Below are 23,851 nucleotides of genomic sequence, written 5' to 3'. Positions count from 1 at the left end.
GGTTCTGCCATCTCCAGGCTCCTAAGGCAGCTACCACTAGTCCAGCTGCTGTCTACCTTCCCGGGTGATTTTGCTGTTGTCTTCTCTCTGTTCTTCCCACCTTTGTGGGCTTATGTAATTTTTTTTAATCCCTGTTTTACAGCCTTTGCAGGGTTTCAGAAGAGGTCAAAATTAGATGGGACAGTCTGTTTTAAGACTCACCTTCCTTTTTTTTTTTTTTCTTTTTTTAGAGAGAGAGCCTTACTCTGTCGCCCAGGCTGGAGTGGAATGGTGCAATCTTAGCTCACTGCAACCTCCACCTCCCAGGTTCAAGCAATTCTCCTGTCTCAGCCTCCTGAGTAGCTGGTACTACAGGCGCCCGCCACCACAGCCAGCTAATTTATGTGTTTTTAGTAGAGATGAGGTTTTGCCATGTTGGCCAGGCTGGTCTCCAACTCCTGACCTCAAGTTATCCACCCACCTTGTCCTCCCAAAGTGCTGGGATTACAGGCATGAGCTATTGCACCCAGCCGAAAATTTACCTTTCAATCTCTCATTTTTCTCTAGCACTAGATTATAGTTACCTACGTTGCTTTCCAGTTCAGAAATAACCTTTTAAAATTTACTCCTTCCATTCAGCCATGTTTGTAAAGACAAAACATGTCCATTCTTGGCAATGCTTTGTTCACACTCCACTTGGAGGACCAGGACAGTATGTCAGGACATCTTTACTTCAACTATGTAGTTGGGTTGTCACGCAAAGGATGCTGAAGTGCCTCCCTATTTTCTTCTTTCTCGTTGCTGCTACTTTCTGGAACCACCACCAATGCTTCATATTTGGGAATTAGTGACTCTCATTCCATTTTCAGAAAGCTGGTGTCAACTATCCCAAGAAAGACAGTTAAGCAAACTTTGGAGAGACGAAATAGTAAGGAAATAACTTGTTCCTTAGGCTTAACTTGTCAAGCAATATTTCTGATATTTTGCATTCAATACACTGCCATTCTAGTACTGTTGTAGGTATTACTGTATGTGGGAAACAATGGTGTCATGGACGTTAGGAAAAGATGCTGGGATATATATGCCTGCTTAGAATCAGGAGAAAAGACAAATCTGCTTTCACCCTCCTGGTCAGCATAAATATTTTTAAAGAGTGTTTAGATTTTTGTCAAGATTTCTTTCTCTTGATGAATTTGTCCTCGATTCAGTGGGGAGAACCAAGAGCCTCTCTTCGTTTCTCATCCTCTCCCTTCCCTCTAGTTCTCAGTTTTCCCATTTTTCTGCGCAAGGACAGAAGTGGACTAGAAGATTACATCTAAGGTCCCCTTTAGCTCACGCTACAGGCCCTCCCAGAGGTGGGGGTGTGGGCAGGGTCATGTTCCAAGTTCTGCCTCCCTCGATGGACTGTGGGCTCCCAGAGGGCAGAGCTAGCTCTATTCTCATGATTAAGGACATCGAGAAGGAAGGGGTGACGCTCCTAGGAGATGATTTCCCATCCCTGTCCACAAGAAGGATTGGGGCAGCCTGGAGAGGCTCAGTGCCCGCAAGAATTAAGCAGAAGTTGGGACTGGACTGTAAACTGATGCTGTCGCACATGCTTTGGTTCCTGTCCCAAGCCTCCCAGGTTGCTCCGGGTGACTCTGGCCCAGCTTCTGGCTATCCATGAACACAAGTAGTCCCAGGGAGTCATTCTGGCAGAACCCAGGTCTGCTAGCTAAGACCTCCTGAACCATCCGCAATCTCTGCCTGTGGCCTGGACTTGGTGTATGGCCGGCAGGGTGGAAGGAGAACCCACAGGGCCTCTGAAGACAGGCAGGTGGCACACCTGCGGCTGGGAGGATTTGGAAAAGGAGTCCAGCGCCATTCATTTTTCATTCATTTTCCAGCCCAGCGTTTGACCTGAATGCTTCACGCTCACACTGCACACACTACTCCATTTATAATACAACTCGAGAAGGGCACATACTACTCCATCCACAGCTCAGTGAAGGGATACACACTACTCTACTCACAATTCAACGAAGTGGTGCATCTGCCTCTAATTTACTAGCTACCCTGGGGACCTTGGACACGTTGCGTGTCTGGAAATACTGCAGGTGATGTGTGTGGAGTAGGCTGCAGGTTCACCGTCCTGCAAATACTAGCTGTACCACCACCGGCTTTAAAGTCCAACAGACCTCTGGCCTAAGTCAAGTAGCAGAGGCTCCAGGGCTTGGGTGGCCCACAAATAGGATTCTTCTCCAAAACGAGGCGCATAATGGCCTTTGTCTCCTGGACGGACTGTGGTGGGGAGGGGGGAGGGGGGAGGGATAGCATTGGGAGATATACCTAATGCTGGATGACGAGTTGGTGGGTGCAGCGCACCAGCATGGCACTTGTATACATATGTAACTAACCTGCACAATGTGCACATGTACCCTAAAACTTAAAGTATAATAAAAAAAAAAAAAAAGAAATTTCAAAAAAAAAAAAAAAGAAAAGGGAAGGTAGACTGGCTTCCTCTATGGGCGACTTTCGTGACTCTGGAGAAAAAGACCTCATCATTCTCAGACTTGGGAAGGAAGACTAAGCCCGGAAAGGTGGGGACAAGTCCGCTCCAACGCCGCAATGGGGAGTAGTAGGGACCCAGCAACCCGGTGCCGGGAGCCCTGCACCCTGGGAGGGAGAGGCGGTCGCTGAGGCAGGAAGAGGAGGAGGAGAGAGAGGAGGGACGCACCGGGTCAGCTCGCTATCCTGCTGCGCAGGGCGGGGCTCGGGCCGGTCCGCCCGCGCGCAGGTGAGTGAGCCAGGGCGGAGCGCAGCTGCGCCGGGCTTGGGCGCCTGGGGCCGCCGCTCCCCACCGTCGTTTTCCCCACCGAGGCCGAGGCGTCCCGGAGTCATGGCCGGCCTGCACTGCGGGGTCTCTATCGCACTGCTGGGGGTTCTGCTGCTGGGTGCGGCGCGCCTGCAGCGCGGGGCAGGTGAGTGCCGGGCTTTGGAGGCGGATGGCGTGGCGTGGTGAGCTAGCCAGCCAGCGGACGCCCGGCGGAGATGCGGCCGAGGGACGCAGGGTGCGGAGGGTGCGGAGTGAGGGCGGGGACGGCGTAGTCAAAACGCGCGGGTGGCTCCGGGTCCCCCGGACTGTCCGGTTCGTGCGCGCGCCGCGTCGGGCGCGTGGGCCTTGCCCTCCTGGAGACAACCTTGCCCTCGGCACGTGAGAGTGTCCCCGATCGGGGAGCCTCCCGGTCCGGGAGGATGAGCCCGGTGCTGGCCGAGAAGGCGGGAAAAGGAGCTCCCGGTAGCCGATCCCAGGCGACATGTCCAAGGTGGCGCGCCGTGCGCCCCAGGGTCTTTGCCGGGATTCTTGAAAACACCCAGGCAGAGTGTGGGAAGAGATCTTTCCTCTCCAGGCTCGCCCTCTACCTCCTCGCCTGGTCCAGAGAGAAGGTGCAAAAAAAAGTGCTTTCATGCCCGCATTTCCCACTAGATCCCCTTTTTCCCGTCCGCACGCTGCATTCACCCTCTCCTAAAGTTGAAGAGCGTTGGTGCAAAAATGAAAGCGCCCGGATTTCTTTTAGGGGGTCCCAGAGAAAGCCGCCAGGCATCTGCGCCGCCGCAGAGACTGGACATTCCCGCGCCCCTCGCACTTTTTGGCAGTGGACTTTGAGGGCAGGAGGCTGTTGTTCCGGGGATGTGTGTGAATTTCGAGTTGTTTCGGTTGGGGGAAGGGACCGCCACGTCCCAGTGACCTGTGCCAGCCAGGAAATGCCCTGTGGGCCCTGGATGTATTAGAACGTAGTAAATAACCTGGTTTCTTCATGTAAGAACTTGATGTGAGGCTAGTACAGGTTTCGCGAGATTAGTACAGGTTTTGTGTTTTTTAAATAGAGCTCTCCAGGAAGCCATGTGGGTTTGATTCCCCTTGCTGCATCTAAGGTGGATTTGTGTTTGGCAGGTGTGAATTAGATAAAGGAATAAAAGGACGCAAGTGAGGTTGAATTTGGGCATCCCGGTGACTGCCGTCTTTACAAATACAAGACAGGAGCTTCTAAAATATCAATATAAGCTCCAGGAATACTTCCTGGTTCATTCTCCAACATCAGGTGACATATTGCTGCATAGTAGATAGAAAATTTAAAACTTCATTTAAACCATGGCATGGATTTATAAATATATATATTAATTATATATATTAAAGTAGAGGCAGGGTTTCACTGTGTTGCCCAGGCTGGTCTCGAGCTCCTGAGCTCAAGTGATCCTCCCACCTGGGCCTCCCAAAGTGCTGGGATTACAGATGTGAGCCACTGTGCCTGGCTGATGAATATTTACTATAATTTCTTAGGACTGAATTTCCAAGATTCCCTTTGAAGAAAAAGAATTAGTTTAAGAATAAAAAGGAAGTGAAAATATGTGTATATGTGTGCTGAGAAAAATGTGTGCCTACCAATCTTGGAACAGTATTGAAACTCTGGGAATTGTTTGAGATGTTTTTGGCTTTCTGTGACAACAGTGGGGAACTCTTCCAGTCAGAACAGGGTGTTAATCAAGGCATTGCTAATAATGAGAGCCTCTGTTCCTGGTCTCATTTCTCCCTGTGATCTGGGAAGGCTGCCATTTTGGTCGAGTAACTCCAATGGAGTCCCTTCCAGGAAGTCCTTGACTGGCTGAGCCCTGTCTCATGGTTCAATACATAAATACGTAGAAACCTAGGAACTTTCCCTTTCGCTTTCTTAAGTTCCTCCTTATGGTCTCAGGAACTGGCCCTTTGAGGGTACATCAGGCTGAACTGAGAGCTTTTGTGGTTGGAGTAGTCTTGAGGATCTAACTGGCAAAGGCCTTTGAGAAATTCCTGGAGACTGTCCTGAAAGGATACAGAAAGCCAGAGCCCTGGCACAGTGGATTTGTTTTATAAATCCATGAAGTCTCTTAACAAAGAAAGACTCAGCAGAGTAAAAATGAATTTGGTGTCACTGCAGAGATGAAAAGTAAAGGAAATTTTGTGTCTTGGTGTCGTGTGTTTGTGTGACTTTGGTATCCCCACCAACTCCCCCATTTCCAAGAGTGAAACACTGGTTACATTGGGATCATAGCCTTTTGAAAACCTCCATTTGGTTGCTTTCTAAGAACCACTCAGATACCAGAGTCTGGGTCAGTGACCCCAATCTTGCCACCATTGTCTCTTGCCAAAAATGTGAGCAGACAGATCAAATGATATGTTCACACTCCCTGGGCGAGTGTGGGTGTTCATTCTGTTTCCGATTCAAATGAGGAGCTACTGGCTGTTGTCTGGAATGTGTAACTGGTAGCGCTGATGAGTCTCCCCCATCTCCTCCCCCACATCCCCACAGATTTGCATGACTTGGAGTCAGACCTGTTAGCCCTAGGGCTCACCTCAGATGCTGCCATTTCATCTATGATGGTTGCACGCCTTGCATGTGCACACACACACTCTTCTGGGTGTTCTCCCTGGCTATCAATATGGGGGAAGGAAGTTAATAATTAAGATGTTTTAAGTAGCATATAGTTATTGTAGAAAAAGTGGCAATAAATATAACCAAAATAGAAAAAAATTATCTATAAGCAAACTGCCTTATTCACTTTGATGCAGTCTTCTTAATGTGTATGTGTGCATGCTCATGTGCACAAACCAAAAATGGGATCATCCCATTGTATGGCTTTAACCAGTCCCCAGTTGTTGGACATTTAAGTTGCTTCCAGTTTTTCTTATTAAAAATAGAACACGTCCAACAATAGCCAGCTGCTTGTATCAATTTTAATAGGTCTATTCAGTGAAAAGGCACTTGAAATTACATAGCACAGACTAGAAAATGACATGAAAGGATGAACCATTATCCTCATGTTGCCAAGGTTATAAAATGGTATCAACTGGATTATCCCATTTTGATGTATCTAAGAATGTGTTCTTCAGCTGTGTTGTTCTGCACACTCTTTTTTTAAATTTTTGAGACAGAGTTTCACTCTTATTGCCCAAGCTGGAGTGCAATGGCGCGATCTCGGCTCACTGCAACCTCCGTCTCCCAGGTTCAAGCTATTCTCCTACCTCAGCCTCCTGAGTAGCTGGGATTACAGGTGTGCACCACCACACCCAGCTAATTTTTTGTATTTTTAGTAGAAACGGGGTTTCACCATGTTAGCCAGGCTGGTCTCAAACTCCTGACCTCAGGTGATCTGCCCGCCTCGGCCTCTTGAAGTGCTGGGATTACAGGCGTGAGCCACCGCGCCCATGTTCTGCACATTCTTAACTATTTTGTCCAGCTACAGTTCTGGAAGCAGAGTTGCTGGGATGAAGAGTAGAGAGGCTCTTAGGGCTTTGGACGCGCATTTCCATGTTCTGGAAGCAGAGTTGCTGGGATGAAGAGTAGAAAGGTTCTTAGGTCTTTGCACGCGTATATCCATGTTCTGGAAGCAGAATTGCTGGGATGAAGAGTTGAGAGGCTCTTAGGGCTTTAGTTGCGTATTTCCATGTTCTGGAAGCAGAGTTGCTGGGATGAAGAGTAGAGAGGTTCTTAGGGCTTTGGATGCGTCTTTCCATGTCACCTGTGGAGAGCCTGTCCTGGTGTGTTTTCCAGCCATCAGTGTGTTAGTGCTTGTTTCTCACATTCTCCCAGGCTCTCCTCACTGTTGTTTCACCAGCATCTATGGAAGAAGCATTTTCCTCCCTCCAATTTGGCAAATAGAATCTGGACAGTGTTGGTAGAGACTCAAGAGTCTTAGAAGCACCACCCCAGCTGGATGGTACTAATAGCTCACCAGTGCTTTTTTGCCAAAAGAAAACAGAACTGGGTCCCTTGGCTTATAACACAAGCCTCACCTGTGTTTTTGCCTAGCGGTGCTGACCTGGGTTTGGATGGGATAGGATGAGGTGGGGAGTGGGTAGGGAGAGGAGTCTGCTAGTAAGAAAGACCCCTGATTGAGGTCAGGGTGGGTGGGACAGTGGGAGATGATAAGACCACTGATGTGGGGGACCAGTGGCTAGGGTTCTCTGCCTTGGTGGTTAAGAAAAGTTTATACCGAGCCAGGCGCAGTGGCTCACGCCTGTAATCCCAACACTTTGGGATGCTGAGGGGGGCAGATCACATGAGGTTAGGAGTTCAAGACCAGCCCGGCCAACATGGCAAAACACCGTCTGTACTAAAAAATACAAAAATTAGCCAAACATGGTGGTACACACCTGTAATCCCAGCTACGCAGGATGCTGAGGCTTGAGAATCGCTTGAACCCAGGGGGCAGAGGTTGCAGTAAGCCTAGATCATGACACTGCACTCCAGCCTAAGTGACAGAGCAAGACTTTGTCTCAAAAAAAAAGAAAAGTTTATACCCCTTAATTATCATTCTAAATTATAAAAATTATGCCATAATCAAATTATTTCAAACCACTTCCCACAACCTTGTAATTTTCATCTCCCGGGCAGCTGGCAGCATTCTAGACAACCAGGTAAGGAGATCCAGGCTCCTTCCCTCGCCCCTTTGTAGCCTTGGGTTTGTATCTCGTCCATCAGTCTTTAAAAGTATTAACTACTATTGCTGCTTGTAATAGCCAACACATTTGCTGCTCCAGCCACTCCTCTGAGGATTTTACAAATAAGCATCTTCTGATTAACATCAGTAATCCATTCCTGAAAACCAGACATTCTGTATGAAAACACTAAGCAACGCTATACATCTCATTATTTTGTGTGGGAAAAATTATAACAATCCACTGCACAGCGATGCAAAACCTCTAACAGTTTCTGAAAGTGTGATGAAAAACAGGAAGATACCTGTGTATAATTAACCAATCCTGTTAAGCATAAAGTGCATAAGACATCACTTGAGGACTACCAAACCATTTACATGGTTGTTTGCAAACAGTTGCTTTGTGTGCAGTAATGTAGGGCACCTCCCTTTGTTGACATTTTTGACACTTGGGTTGTCCTCACTTGATCCTGACATTCTTATTTTTTTTATTTTTTTATTTTTTTGAGACGGAGTCTTACTCTGTTGCCCAGGCTGGAATGCAGTGGCATGATCTTGGCTCACTGCAACCCCCACCTCCTGGGTTCAAGTGATTCTCATGCCTCAGCCTCCCAAGTAGCTGGAATTACAGGCGTGCACCACCATGCCCAGCTAATTTTTGTATTTTTAGTAGAGGTGGGGTTTCACCATGTTGGCCAGGCTGGCCTCAAACTCCTGGCCTCAAGCAATCCACCCACCTCGCTCTGCCAAAGTGCTGGAATTATAGGCGTGAGCCACCACGCCCAGCCAGATCCTGACATTCTTGATCCTAGTGTATTTGGAATATAAGTAAAGACTTTCTGCACATAATTTTGTTTAAAATGTGTTGAGGTTGGAGATGTAAATATACACATTTCTGAAATAGACCTTGGCCAAAAATAACTTTGATAGATGAAACACAAGTTCTACAGTGTTCAATGATAAAAATGAAGCTATTTTCTCCTGAGAAAATGTAAATGGGGGAGGTGGTCTTGAGTAGGTCTGCATGTCATTTAATTCTCCGTCCTCAAACAATTACTCTTACTAACTTCCTGTTAGTAGGCACAGAGAGGTGACGTGACTTGCCAGGGCTCCCTAGCTGGTATGTAATTATGCTGAGCTGGCAGCCCCAGGAGTATGACTCCAGAACCCAGCTCGGTAATAGGACTGCAAGGCCAGTAAATGCCTCCCCTCAGGGTGTGAATATGCTTAAATAATAAATTTGAGAATGTCTTGAAAAGAAAATTAAAACTGTTCCCTGAGCACAGATGGCGTAGCTTTCTTTAAGTTTTAAATGAAGTGCAAATGATCCTACCCTCAATGACAGGAGATCAAAGGGTTCCAGGAGAAATGTGCCAAATGCAAAAATGTACAAGGTGACAATCTGCTGCCTTTGTCTGGGTAAATACAGTCTCCAGAAATGAGTTTTATCAACTCCCTGAGTCCAAAGATTATATAGAGTTGAAGTCGGGCTGTTGTCTTTATTTTGGGTCTGCCTACTTCCTTGGCATCTGCCATGTCACAAAACCCTTGGAGCCATGAGAGGGCTTCTTCAATTCTTGGCAATGTGTGGTCCAGCTGGGAGCTGAGTTAGAATGGTGTACATCCAGGCATATGCCATATGCATCCAAAGAGATGCCTTCTGTTACTGATCTGGAGGCAGGAACATCTGGCCATCTCAAACAAGGGAGTTTGGCTAAAACAATGTTTAACCCCGAGAACAGCTTAGAGCAGGCAAGCAGTTTCTGGGACATCACAGAGAATGCAGAGGTGGTAAGATGAAGCCCCTGAGTTTGAAGGACTCACGGCATCTCTTGGACACAAGTAGACACTCAACTCCTACAGAGTGGCCACCAGCCACAGTGGAGAGGTACACACCAAGAACCAAACAACATAATGGGATGAGTTATTACACACTGCTGCTCATACTGGAATTCTCTGCTCTGCTGGAGTCTGCCCAGGGACACTGTGTCAGGAGGGTTCAGCCTGTGTTGATGGGCTGTTTTCACATCAACTGCCCTGCTGACAAGTCTCCCTGGAACTGCATCCTGGGCCACCCTCAAGGATACAAACACCAGGCTCTCCCGGTCACTATTGCCTCTGAGTTCTTGTTCACTGCTACATTGCCCGTGTCCTCAGACTGCACATCCCAAAGGGCTTAGCTTCCCAGCTGGAAGTTGGTGGAGGGAGGAGGGCAGAGAAATGGAAGGACTGGAGCCAAAGACCTCACTGGACTCAGAGTTGCCTTTCCAGCTTTTTGGAGACAGCCTCATTCAGACAAGCTCTGGAGTTGGTCAAAGCTTGATTCAAATCCTGACTCCACCACTTATTAACCAGGTGAGCTGGGCAAGTTGCTTAACCTGTAGGGACAGCAGCACCCTGAGGCTGGCTGGAGGTCTGAATGAAATGATGTGTGCACTAGTCTGGCCTAGAACAAATTCCTCAGTTAGTGAGAATTTCATGACTTTGTGCTATAGTTTGGATGATTGTTTCCTCCAAATCTCATGTTGAAATTTGATCCCCAGTGCTGGAGGTGGGGCCTAATGGGAAGTGTTGGGTCATGGGGTGGATCCCTCAGGAGTGAGTGAGTTCTTAACTCTGTTAGTTCCCTAGAGAGCTGGTTGTTAAAAAGAGCCCAGCAAGAACCCCCTGCCCTTGCTTCTTCTCTTGCTATGTGATCTCTACACACCAGATCCCCTTTGCCCTCTGCCGTGAGTGGAAGCAGCCTGAGGCCCTCACCAGATGCTCAATCTTGAACCTTTTAGCCTGCAGAATCATGAGCTAAATAAACCTCTTTTCTTTTCGGTCTTTCTTTTTCTTTTCTTTCTTCCTTTTTTTCTTTGAGATGGAGTTTTTGCTCTGTTGCCCAGGCTAGAGTACGATGGCACGATCTCAGCTCACTGCAACCTCCACCTCCTGGGAAGCAGTTCTCTTGCCTCAGCCTCCTGAGTAGTTGGGATTACAGGCGCCTGCCACCACCTCTGGCTAATTTTTGTATTTTTAGTAGAGACGAGGTTTCACCATGTCGGCCAGGCTGGTCTCGAACTCTTGACCTCAGGTGATCCACCCGCCTCGGCCTCAGTCTCCCAAAGTACCGGAATTACAGGAATGAGCCACCGCACCCAGCCAAACCTCTTTTCTTTATCAATTAGCCAGCTTTAGGTATTCCTTTATAGCAACACAAAACGAACTAAGACACTTTGATTATTTGAGTCTGGTCCAAGAAGAACATTTAGATATTCAATAGGCAGACAGCCTGGGCCAAAGTTATAGTCTATCACAGTCTGTATAACCAGGTCTCTAGTGGGAGACAGTAAGATTATTTTTGACTTTTGCTACCTACACATTGTGCTTTGGTTACTGTCCCAGTGCAGTCGACTTTGGGGACGTGTAAGGATATCTGTGGAAGAAATTCCTAGAAGTGAAGCTGCTCTAGAAGTGAAAAGCCGTATGAAGTTATTCTAAAAGACACTAGAACAAGTTTTTAAAAAATGTTTTGTGAGCAAGTGCCTGCACACACATGAATTTCCTGGTAGCCAAGGAACTGACTGGACCAGTTTTATAACAACTTAATTGTCATGCTCAGTTACATTTGAGATGGGAATGAGAACACCCCAGTGGTCTCCTGGGGATTGCAGCTATCTTCATGACCGGGTGTTATTAGCCAAGACTGGGCTGCAGTTTGCCAGTCTGTGAAACTAGAGCTAGATCTCCATGGAGGGAAACCTGGCAGGGCCCTGGCCTTTAATCCCTGCTGAGAGATGGAGGATTACTCTGGAACTGGCTTGGAAATTTCTGACAGTCTTATCAGGTACTTCAGCCTTGGGCTACATCTGTCAGGGATAAGTCCTTATCTTCACGGAACATAGAAGACTTTTTTTTTTTTTTTTTTTCTGTTGCCCAGGCTGGAGTGCAGTGGCATAATCTCGACTCACTGCAGCCTCTGCCTCCCAGGTTCCGGCAATTTTGCTACCTCAGCCTCCCATGTACTTGGGATTACAGGCACGTGCCACGTGCCACCACGCCTGGCTAATTTTTTTTTTTTTTTTTTTTTTTTTGTATTTTTAATAGAGATGGGGTTTCACCATGTTGGCCAGGCTGGTCTTGAACTCCTGATCTCAGGTGATCTGCCCACCTTGGCCTCCCAAAGTGCTGGGATTACAGGTATGAACCACTGCACCCAGCCTAGAAGACATTTTTCAAGTTGTAAACAATGCTTGGATCATCTTGCAGAAGCCCACCACAACCTGAATGGTGCCACACCCTCAACATAACTTCTTCTAGCCTCACTGGCCTCTGCCTCTATGGGAAATACAACTCAAGTTCCAGGCAGGAACCTGGAATACTGGTGGGAAGGTATGTCCCACTGGCATCTTCCCCTCCTTGCCCTAGTTGCTAGAGACTGGAAACAACCCAAATGCTCATCATTAGAATGTGGAGAGAAAAACACAAGGATCAGAACAGTACATATGGCATGCAACCTTTTGGCAAAATAAAATGAAATAGGGATGGTATATAAATACACACTTGCATATTCATAGATTACTTCTGGAATAGTGCACAAATACTGGTAATAGTGGTTGCCTATGGGAACAGAACCAGATTCAAGGGTAGGAGAATGACTTTTTACATTTTGTTTTACTTTATTGTGTGCTTCATCTATTATTTATCTAAATGTAAAAATATTTTTCAGCTCTACTGAGATATAATGTACATACCATCAAATTCACCAGTATCAATTGTATAATTCAATGGGTCCTGTCAAGTGCATGGTATAACATTTCCATCACCCTGCAAAGTTCCTCCAGATTCCTTTGTAATAAATCCATACCTCTTAGCCCCTGGCAACCACTGATTTGCCTTCTGTCACCGTAGTCTTGCCTCTAAAATATTTAAAAAATAAAAACAATTTAAAGCCAGGTATGAATATAGCCCTTACTATTTTTGTTGCATTAAAACAAATTTCTCAAGTATAGACCCCGTCTTCAAAAAAGCCTAAAGTTACTTCCTGCAAGAATGTGGTTGTGTAGAAGGGATGCAGTAGAAGTGTTAAGTTGCTAGGAACTGAGGAGTTGATGACCAAAAAACTGACTTCTCGACTTGGAGCAGCTTTTCATGAAGAGCAACTTGCTGTGATTTGTTTTGTTTTGTTTTTTCCCTATCTACTTTTAGGGCCTAGCACTGAGCAGGCCTAGAAAATTTGATTTATTATTTGATGGATAACTGGAGATCATCTATAAGAACAAAGCAGAATATAGTGGAATGAGGATTAATGCTTCGTCACCCCAAATTTTCTAGCTAGTTTTGTTCCCATCCTCCTCTTTCTTCCTTAGCAATAGCTCTTAGCAGTAGGGCTAACTTCTACTGTAAGGAAGGAATATGGTTCATGAAAAGGAAAGTACTTTGACCCACAGTCTCTCTCCCTGTCAGGAAGAACCATCTGCTTTTTTTTCTTCTACCCACCCACACAATGTGCTTTGGAGCCAGGCTTCTTAAAACCCCCAACTCAGCATTCTTGGTTCCTTAACTTAGTTTTTCACATCCCTGAATTCTCAGAAGGTCTTGAAAAGATCTAGCCCAGTCCAAGGTCATTTTGATAACAAATTCTGTTCATTCTGTAGATATTGGCGACCCCTTGTGCATCTAGCTCTGTGTGCCCTTATCTCTTGCTCTCCAAGGACTCACCATCTGGAAGGGATTGAAACATGTAAACCAGGGGCTACAAATTGATGGCCTAGGGGTTTTGGCCTAGTTCCTTTTTGTATGTTTTGAAAAAACCTAAATTACAAAGTATTTGATAGAGCTTGCACCCTCTAATTCAACAAAGACCCTCTTCCCTATGTTGCCTTTCATATTTGAGTTTGCAACAATTTCCAGTGTAATAAGTAAAGCAAAAGATGTAGGTATAAGAATTGCAGTATAAGCTTCTACAGGCAAGACAAGAGAAAGAGGAGGACAAAATATTCTCCTGGTGCCTGAGGTCTGTGGGACATCATTAACAAAACCCCGAGTTTGGCCCTGGAGCAGAAGTATAGCTCTGTTATTAATTACCAATAACCCCACAATGTTTATTTTTATATTTAAAATGGCATTTCCCACCATCTCTGAAATGACAACTTGCTAAGTGATCCACTCTCTGGAAAGACGCAATTCAGAGTTAATCCTTCAATATCTGATTTATAACTGGAGATCACCTACAAGAGCAAGCAGAATATAGTCTAATGAGGATTAAATTCTTGATTACTCCAAATTTTCTAGCTTGGGTTTTGTTCGAAGCCTCCTTTTCCTCCCTTGACAATAGCTGTTAGCAGTAGGGCCAACTTCTACTGTAAGGAAGGAATGCAGAAAGTGCTCTGCCCCACAATCTCCCTCCCTTTCAGGAAGAACCATCTGTTTTTTTTTTTTTTTTTCCATCTACCCACACAATGTGCTTTGGAGCCAAGCTTCTCAAAACCCATCTCAGCATTCTTGGTGCCTCAACTTAGTTTTTCATATCTCTGAATTTTTGGTATATTCATCTTAAGATCACTGGCTGGTCCCAACATTGACACTGTCTTGTTGCCAATAATGACCATCCTAGTTGATGTAACGCCTTCCGTAATGACTGTCCTTGTTCTTGTAACTTAATTGTGATGCCCAAACACCTTTTATAATGGCTGTCCTCGTTGACTTAACACCTTCCACATCAATACCTTTTACTGCAGTCACCCTTGTGAATGTATCTTCTACCATGACTATCCTTGTTGATATAGTATCTTCTATAATGGCCTTCCTCATTGACATAACACCTTTCAAAGGTAACCAACTTCTGATGTAAGTTATTTTGGAGAATGGTCTGTAATGGACATCCTCATTGACATAACACCTCCTGGAAGCTGCCCTGGGCCGTCTGGGTGAGGAAGGCATGTGTCTGGCCCCAAAGATCTCCTGGAGTGTGCCGGGTTGTGTTGCTGATCTGTTTATCCTGGGCTGCCTGGTTTGCTGTGGAATCATGTTATTTACCTGGCTTGTGGTCGCTTGCAAGGGCTTCATTCAGAAACCTGTTTGCCATCTCAGGCTGTGTGGTTTGCTCTCCCATCCCCCACTTTAAGATTGCTGGACACAACAACAGCAACAACAAAAATGGTGTTAATCCCTGCTCCCTAAAACAGAAGGTTTAAACTGAGGGATGTATTTCTGGTTGGCTGCCCTGGCCTCTGGGATGGCAATACACCCACACTCCCCAGTCAAGTCCCCTGAGTGATCAAGAGGTTGGGGCTTTGCAGTTAAGAAAGAAGTAGATCTGGGCCGGGCGCGGTGGCCCGCGCCTGTAATCCCAGCACTTTGGGAGGCCAAGGCGGGGAGATCACGAGATCAGGAGATCGAGACCATCCTGGCTAACACGGTGAAACCCCGTCTCTACTAAAAATACAAAAAATTAGCTGGGTGTGGTGGCAGGTGCCTGTAGTCTCAGCTACTCAGGAGGCTGAGGCAGGAGAATGATGTGAACCCGGGAGGCGGAGCTTGCAGTGAGCATAGATCGCACCACTGCACTGAGACTCCGTCTCAAAAAAAAAAAAAAGAAAGAAGTAGATCTAAGGCCTCAAAAACATGGGTTTCTCCCCTTGCTCAGTGGGGAAGCTGACATCCCAAATGGTCACTTCCTCTCACACCCTGGCTGCCGTGGGTGGGTGCTGCAATCTGTCCTTCCAGGGCAGCAAGAAAGGAGCAGGGAGTGAGTCAGCTGGTGGTCATCCTTCAGACCACAGTGAAGCAGAGGATGGATTGCTGCCAAAGTATTGGAAGTAAAGGCAGTGACGGAGGTGGTGAGGACATCGAAGATGGAGGAGGAGCAGATGCTCTTCCTGATTGATTGCCCAGGGCTTGTGATTAATGAGGAAGAGTTTGGGGGACTCAGAGGCAAGATTACAGGCCAAGGAAGGGCCCACGCTAGGGAGAGACTTCTGTCTTGGAGGGCTGCTAGCCTCTTTCCTACCGACAGAACATTTTCTGGAGCCACTGCAGCCCCCTCACTAGTGTAAAGGGAAAGGTGGACAGTCAGAGTGGTGTTTAGGACAGAAAACTCCAGCACTCCTCTCTGCTGCTGGTGTTGAATGGTACAAGCTGAAACGCGTCTCTTACCACTGCTCTTCTCTAGCTGGGCTTCAGGGCAAACACTTGGTCCCAGCCAAGCTCTCTTGGCCATATCATCACCTTCTCTCTGACCCACTTATTTGCCTCCCTCCTGTCACCTTCCAGTACCTGGACGTTAAAGTTTTACAGTAAATCCAATGTTTTAGAAATCCTTGTTGATATAATATTTTCATAAAGGCTGGCTTATCTATATAACACCTTCCATCTGGTAATTCAGCTCAGAAGGGGAGGCTCAGCATCCCAAACAATACTTTGTATTTGTCCAAACTTCTTTCCTTTAGCAGCTCGGCAGGTCCTACAAAAACCACCCCATCTTTCCCTGCCTGGTACCCCATCTAGTTAAGAGTTCTGTATTGGTTTTCTTCTTTAAAAAAGTATATATATTTTTTCTTTCTTTTTTTTTTTTTTAGACGGAGTTTCACTCTTGTTGCCCAGGCTGGAGTGCAATGGCGCAATCTGAGTTCACTGCAACCTCCACCTCCTGGGTTCAAGCGATTCTCCTGCCTCAGCCTCCCGAGTAGCTGGTATTACAGGCAAGTGCCACCACGCCCAGCTAATTTTGTATTTTTATCAGAGATGGGGTTTCTCCATGTTGGTCAGGCTGGTCTCGAACTCCTGACCTTAGGTGATCCACCGCCTCGGCCTCCCAAAGTGCTGGGATTACAGGCGTGAGCCACCATGCCCAGCCAAGAGTTCTGTATTGGTTTTCTATTGCTGCATACAAATTGCCAGAAACTTGGTGTCATAAAACAACACCTGTTAGCTCACAGTTCTGTAGGTCGGAAGTCCAGAAATGTACAGCACGGGTGGGTTCTCTGCGCAAGGTCTCAAAAGGCTAAGATCAAGACGTTGTCAGGCTACATTCTCCACAGGAGCTTGTGGTGCTCTTCTGAGCATGTTGGTTGTAACAGAATCCAGTTCTTGTGGCTGCAGGTCTGATGTCTCCCTTTCCTTGCTGGCTTTCAACCAACACTGCTCTCAGCTTTCAGAGACCACCTACATCCCTTGTCATGTGGACCCCTCCATCTTCAATACTAGCTACAGAGACTCTCCCTTATGTTGAATTCCTTTCACACGTCGACTCCTTTTCTCCAGGAAAAGCCCAGCCTATTTTAAGAGTTCAACTGATTAGGCCAGAACCACCCAGGATAGTCTTTCTTTCCTAAAGTTAACAGTACTGTTCAACATGGTCTAATCAGGCGAGTGATATCCCATCCTTCCCACACTCAAGTGGAAGAGATTCTACAAGGATGTGAGTCACTGGAGGGCATCTTAGAATTCTGTCCACCACTGGGTGCCATGGCACAGAGGCTTTGCCCCCCCTGTCGGAATGGTAATGATCATGGCCATCAATCACTCTTTGAGGGCCTGCCACGTGCCTGGCTTTGCACATGTGGTCTCATTCCAATGCTTGTAAAAGCTCTGCACGGTTGATGTTTTTAGCCAAATGCTGCAGATGAGAAACTTATGGTTCAGAGAGGTCAGGTGGCTTCTAGTGGCCCAGCCAAGTGACTGAAGTGATGAGGCACAGAAGACAGGGAGTATTACACATGTGAGGTCAGGTGATGGGGGCCGCAGAGCAGGTCTCTGTCTTAATAGAACCTCCTCTCCTGCTGCCTTTTGCTCCTCCCCTATGAGTGGATTTTCAAAGCTGCAGGCTGAACTAACCTAGAGCTGAACATTTTGGTAGTGAAGTGTTTCCCTACTACCACCCCACCCCGTCTCTAGTGTTATCCTTTCAGGGATGACAAATGGTAAGGTAGAAATAGCCGGATGTAACCTTCTGGAAAAGCTCATTTTAAACTGAACTTTATTTTTAGTTTAAGCAGCTCATGGCTTATGTTCAGACAAGTAAGAACGTTTTCTTTTATATGTCTTTTTTTTTTTTTTGAGACGGAGTCTCACTGTGTCGCCAGGCTGTAGTGCAGTGGTGTGATCTCAGCTCACTGCAACCTCTGCCTCCGGGGCTCAAGTGATTCTCCTGCCTCAGCCTCCCGAGTAGCTGGGATTACAGGCATGTGCCACCACACCTGGCTAATTTTTGTATTTTTTTAAGTAGAGACAGAGTTTTACCATGTTGGCCAGGCTGGTCTCGAACTCCTGACCTCAGATGATCCGCCTGCCCTGGCCTCCCAAAGTGCTGGGATTACAGGCATGAGCCAGCACACCCAGCCTTACATGGCTCTTAATCGCCAAAAAAATGCAGTCCTGTCAGAACATTTCTCACAGGCCTGCCCCCAGCAGTGTCCCTTATTCAGTGCGTGGCCTACAGAGACCAAAGTAAGGTCTCTGAATGTAGTGGTCAATGGGCTTCATTATGTGCTAACCAGCTTTTCACTTATCAGGGAAATCCTTATTTTTCGTGACCTTTTGCCATCTTTTGAGTTTTCTAGTCATTGACATCATTTTTGTTTAAACAAGTTTCTCTCCCTCCCTTCCATAGTAATCCAGGGGATTACTGTGAATATATATGAATTTGAGGCTATGTAGTTTTAGTCAATTTTTGGTTGGCATCCAAATTAGTAATTAGCAATTAATTCTCACCTACATTATGCTAAATGAAATAAGCCAGATACAAAAGGACAAGAACTGTCTGATTCCACTTAGATTAGTAGTCAAATTCATAGAGACAAAGTAGGATGCTGGTTACCAGGGTTGAGAGGAGAGATGGGAGTTATAATTTAATGGATACAGGGTTTCTGTTTAGGATAATGAAAACATTCCAGAGGCGGATGGTGGTAATGGTTGCACAACAGTGTGAATGTGCTTAATGCTTCTGAACTACACACTTTAAAACGGTTAAAATGATAAAGTTTGTGTATGCATATTTTACTATAATAAAAAAGCAAAAAGAAATATTTGCAGGGTTTATTTATAGGTGCTTTTTTCCCTTTTCTATTTTATTGAGTTGGGTTTTTTTTTTTTAACCACAAAAAAAAAAAATTTTTTTAAAGAAGTGAAGCATAGGTCAGGCACGATGGCATGCACCCGTCATCCCAGCATTTGGGGAGGCTAAAGCTTGAGCCTAGGAGTTCAAAACCAACCTGGGCAACGTAGGAAGACCCCCGTCTCTACAAAAATGAAAACAAAAAAATTAGCCAGGCATGGTGTCATTCGCTGGTGGTCCCAGCTACTCAGGAGGCTGAGGTGGGCGGATTGCTTGAGCCCGGGAGGTCAAGGCTGCAGTGAGCTGTGATTGTGCCATTGCACTCCAGCCTGAGCAATAAAACGAGACCCTGTCACTGAAAGAAAAAAAAAAATGAAGCATACCTTCCAATTCTATGGCTAGCTTTGTAAATATACTATTGGTTTCTAATGCTAGACTGTCTCTGCTAAAAAGGAAGCCTTGACACACTAGGAGGCTCCTCCCCTTACAAGGCCCAGGGACAACACCTGTAAGCAACTCCCCTGAGCATAACTCACTGCACTTAGGGTTCAGATCATGAGGAAGGACCAACAGGTTTTTCTCCTCAATTTTCAGAGTTGTGCAAACAACAATTTGTTGTAACAAGAACCGTGAAGCCCTGCAAGAACCTAGTACCTTGAGGGCAGACTGAACCATCTGTGGATGAGACCTTATGCCCAGGACCTTACAGGCACAAAGATCGACTCAGAAGGGGTTTGGTGTATGTCCAGAAGGATGGCGGGAGAGGAGCTTCTCAGCATCCAAGAAAGTTTCACATAGCTAGCAATGGTTTTACTGAGTTTTAAGAATTGTTTTATTGTGGCTGGACACAGCCTCAAGCCTGTAATCCCAGCACTTTGGGAGGCCAAGGCAGGAGGATCGCTTGAGCCCAGGAGTTCAAGACCAACCTGAGCAACATAGTGATACCCTGGCTCTACAAAAATTAAAAAATTAGTCAGGTGTGGTGGCATGCGTTTGAGTTCCCAGCTATCCAGGAGACCGAGATGGGAGGATTGCTTGAGCCTGGGAGGCCAAAGCGGTGAGCCAAGATCACACTACTGCTCTGCAGCCTGGGTGACAGAATGAGACATTGTCTCAAAAAAAAAAAAAAAGTTGTTTTATTGAGACTTAAGTACCCAAATCTTAAGCGTATAGCTGGATAATTTTTATGTGTGTGTGTGTGTGTCATATTGTGTGTGTGTGTGTGTGTCTTGTTACCAAGATTTGGAACATTCTAATACTGCAGAATTTTCTCTCTTGCCCCTTTCTAATCACCTGCCCACCTTCCCCACCCCAGTTTCACTATTCTGACATATAAGCACAGATTGGTTTTGTCTTCTTGAACTTGATATAAATAGGATTTATATCAAGTCTTTTGTGTGTGGATTTTTGTTTAACCACCCCGCTGCTGACTTTTTGTCAGAAGAACTTGAACAACTATTTAATCTCTGATGGCAAGGTTGGACCATTGGAATGAGGTACTCTGGGGGGAATACTAAAGACACTGGAAATTCAGTAACTTCTAAACATTTAGCAGGTGAGGGAGGGGGGCTGTGGGCCTTTGTGTGTGTGTCCCTGAGTGTACATACAGATGGGTTTTTTAATCCACTCCTTTGATTTTTCTCCAGCCATCCTTGTGATCCTCAGTGACTTTCATGGTCCTTGTGACTCACACTTCAAGGTTTAACAAAATAAATCTTGTTAACATTTCATAAAATGTTAATGCGATTTAAAGTAGCCTTGTGGCATTTTAGCATCTTGCATGAATTATTTACAGTGGTCATAAGGTGAGTTATATTTGTTATTTAATTCTGCAATTCCCATGTTCAAAGTCTGTTATTATGCAGCTTTCTTACCTCTGTGGTCCTCTTGGAAACCATTCCTTCACCGATACGGTGTGATTCAATCTGGAATTAAATGTTAATGTCCGTGTTTTGGATTGACAAGGAGCCTTAAGATGGCCTCAGTCTCAGAGGGGTTTATACGCAGATGTGTCCTTTTGCTACAGACTGTGATATACACTGTGACCCAGACAGGGCCACCTCTCTCATATGGCATGTGTCTTTGATCATAAAAGGGAAAAATGCAACAGAAGAGTTTGGATGGTTCTGTGCAAACCTGTCACCACTTTAGAAAAATGATTCAAAGCATAAGCTCTGCAGAAAGTGAACTGCTAGCATTGCTTTTGAGGAATGGTTCAGTTACTTTAGAAAATAAATAACTTGGCCAGGCACAGTGTCTCACGCCTGTAATCCCAGCACTTTGGGAGGCCAAGGCAGGTGGATCACCTGAGGTCAGGAGTTCCAGACCAGTCTGGCCAATATGGTGAAACCCCGTTCTACTAAAAGTACACAAATTAGCCAGGCATGGTGGCGGGCACCTGTAATCCCAGCTACTCGGGAGGCTGAGGCAGGAGAATCACTTGAACCTGGAAGGCAGAGGTTGTGGTGAGCTGAGATTGTGCCATTGCACTCCAGCCTGGGCAATAAGAGCAAGACTCTGTCTCAAAAAAGTAAAATAAATAAAAGAAACAACTTGCATCATCACATATCATTTTCTTTCTTAAGGACCTTGAGAATTAAGAGTAGGGAGTGAATGAATGTACAAAACAGTCCCGTGCTGATAAACTGTTCCAACAAGTTGGATTGACTAAGCGTGCACATGGTTCTTTTTAACGTTGCTATTGGAACTTAATTTTACTCTCTTCTGTAATTAATCTAAGAGCTGTGGAAATAGTAAACTATTTTAATGGGAACTTTGTGTCTCTCTCACTGAGGGGGTGGGACCCTGATGTCTCTTGAGCCCTGAGGTCACTGGATATAATTCTGGAAGTTGGAGCCCGGCCTTGTTCATCTTTGTATGCCAGCACCTGGCATGACAGTAACTCATGGCAAAATGATCTTGAGAGATGTGGCCAGAGTCGGCCTTCATCAACATTTTGCAGCAAGTTGTCTCTGCACTTCCCACTTGCACTGTGCATGCCCTTGTCCTACTCCCTCGGGCCTTCTTCCCTGCCCTGACTTCCCAGTGCAGTCCTGTGTCTCAGGCCCACAGCAGGTGGGAGGTTGTGCTTGATCACTCCCCAGGTCCTTTCTTGATAACTAGGGTCTATGTCCAATCCTTCTTGGGTGTTAACTGATCACTGCAGTGTTTAATGTGGTCCTTTCCTTTGGAGAGCCTGTAATGGCAGAATGGCAGAATGGCAGGCAAGTTCTTGTAGCCACCTGTGGCACAGTATCTTCAGTTGGGAGGTGCACCTGCCGTTGGGGTTGGGGAATGGGATGGTCACCTGCCCTTTCACCCATCCCTTTCTCCAGACCTGCAACAGTAGCCTGAAAGCATTTCCTCAGCTTGGCCTGACGGCTGTACCTTGCCCCAGCTTCTTTCTAGGGGAGTCTGGTAAGCAGCCATCATTTCACATCCCTTTACTTCTCAGAGGGAGAATGAGAGATTTGCCCTGCTGTCTTGACAGGCTCTTTCCTGAAACCAGCCATGGGAATAAGGTGGAAGGAGTGGGGTGGGGAATGGGGATTGGCAGGTCCTGGCAGGTCCTACTTGACTTCCAAACCAGTGGATGAAAGGCTTTACAGCTCAGATACCCAGAAGGACAGGTGGGGGTCTCTTTTAGGAAGAAGCATTTCCTGCCAAGCCAAAGCAGAAGCCTGGTTGAAATTGACTCAAACTTGCATCGGATTTTCCCATGAGTCTCATTGACAGCTGTCTAGAGAAGTGAGTCCTGCAGGCCAGGGCTTCTGTAGCATGCTTTTCTGCTAAAACTTGGCACTGGCCTTTCATTCCCAGTGCTTTGTTCTAGAATCATGGCTGCTTTTCTTTTGCCACTAACTCAGCCACATTAACCTCCCATGCCTACACCCCCCGGGCAGACCTCATGAAGCTGTGGAGCCATCAGCAGTGGAACCATGCCAGTTCCCTTTCTTAGAACCTTACACCTGGCACTGCCAAAAAAGAACAATACAAAAGAACAACCACGCCCCAAACATTTCAAATTCTGTGGAATTTAAATCTTAAGCTTAAGTTCCAACTATACTTTCAAATTACTTTGACATGAAGGAGGATTTGCAGTAATGCAGTGTGCTTGTTGGACCATTTAAAACAAATATGTTTTCCTTTTGATATCCTAGAAAGCCAGCAGCTTGGAAATACTTTATTCTACCTTGATTGACTTTGTTGGTAAGAACAACGCACCATCATCAGAAAGTTCCTGGTTGTGTGTGGAATTCTTCGGGCGGGGCTAGCTCTGCTGAATAGTCATTTATCATGCCCCGGGCACCGGTGTCAGAGCTGGGACACAAAACTTGTCTCTACCTCTTATTAATCATATATGCCTGGGTACATTACTTAACCTACCCAAGCCTCAGTTTCTTCATCTGTACAATGGGGTTTAATATTAGACCTACTTTATGGAGTGGTTGTGGGGATTTATAAATATTTATAAACATATGCACGGGGCTGCCTAATATTAAGGAATCATTAAATGTTTGTTGTTGTTACTATTTAGACAGGCCTGGTGTCTAGATTCCAAAGGTTTTTCTCCCATCCAAGAGAGAATGATTAGCCCTTGAAATGGCAATTCATGTTCTAGTTCTTTCTTATGTGAAGGTGGAAATGAACTATTTCCAGGTAGGCAGATCAGTGGTCTTCCTGTTGTTGGCAAGACTTACACCTCAATTTACCAGTCTGTAAATGGACCCAGCCAAGTCAATGACACATGGATTTTGAGTGTCTAAACCAGTTGTCTCTCTATGCCTTTAGGCCTCACTGCCTCAGGTCCACTGGACTAGGAAGACTCCAAGTTTGGCGATGTGACTATCTGGCACCCCCACCCCTCCCATAGCAGGCACTGTTAGAACGAATTCTGTTGGAGGTGACTCCCCACTTCTTGGAATCAGCCAACAACTGCATTCACTTAATAAGAATGGCAGTTTCTGTCACCTCCAGGGTAGACAAAAAAAAGAAACAGAGAGAGAGAGAAGAAGGAAGGAAGGAAAGAAAGAAGGAAAGAAAGAAACAGAGAGAGAGAGAAGAAGGAAGGAAGGAAGGAAGGAAAGAAGGAAAGAAAGAAACAGAGAGAGAGAGAAGAAGGAAGGAAGGAAGGAAAGAAAGAAGGAAAGAAAGAAAAGGAAAGAAAGAAAGAAAGAAAGAGAAAGAAAGAAAAAAAGAAAGAAAAAGAAAGACAAAGAATGGCAGCATTTGCTCCTCTTCTGCTAGGTAACTTGACCAGCCTTGGCAGCTTCTATGAGGGCAGCTCATTGTGGTACCCTGGATGGGTGGAGACTGCAGAGGTGCCAGGGTTGAACCAGAATGTCCCAGCTGCCTCCTGAGCTCAGCAAACTTGGAGAA

General features: G+C 45.9%; 1 protein-coding gene across 2 annotated transcripts in view; it reads left to right on the top strand.

The window, feature by feature from the left end:
• The first annotated feature begins 1,381 nt into the window (after window positions 1-1,381).
• CDCP1 (CUB domain containing protein 1) overlaps window positions 1,382-23,851 on the top strand; it is a 65,690-nt gene continuing 43,220 nt past the window's right edge. Inside the window, exon 1 of one of the 2 annotated variants that reach the window (XM_063602769.1) lies at window positions 1,382-2,939. In XM_063602769.1, the coding sequence (XP_063458839.1) occupies window positions 2,858-2,939 (82 nt within the window). In that variant the 5' untranslated portion in view covers window positions 1,382-2,857. The remainder of the gene's footprint in view (window positions 2,940-23,851) is intronic. The other variant, XM_034956269.4, reaches the window with a different exon arrangement.

The sequence above is a fragment of the Pan paniscus genome, chromosome 2, assembly GCF_029289425.2.
Source record: "Pan paniscus chromosome 2, NHGRI_mPanPan1-v2.0_pri, whole genome shotgun sequence".
NCBI lineage: Eukaryota > Metazoa > Chordata > Mammalia > Primates > Hominidae > Pan > Pan paniscus.
The sequence above is the reverse complement of the archived record's forward strand: the minus strand, read 5'-3'. Positions and strand labels throughout refer to the sequence as shown.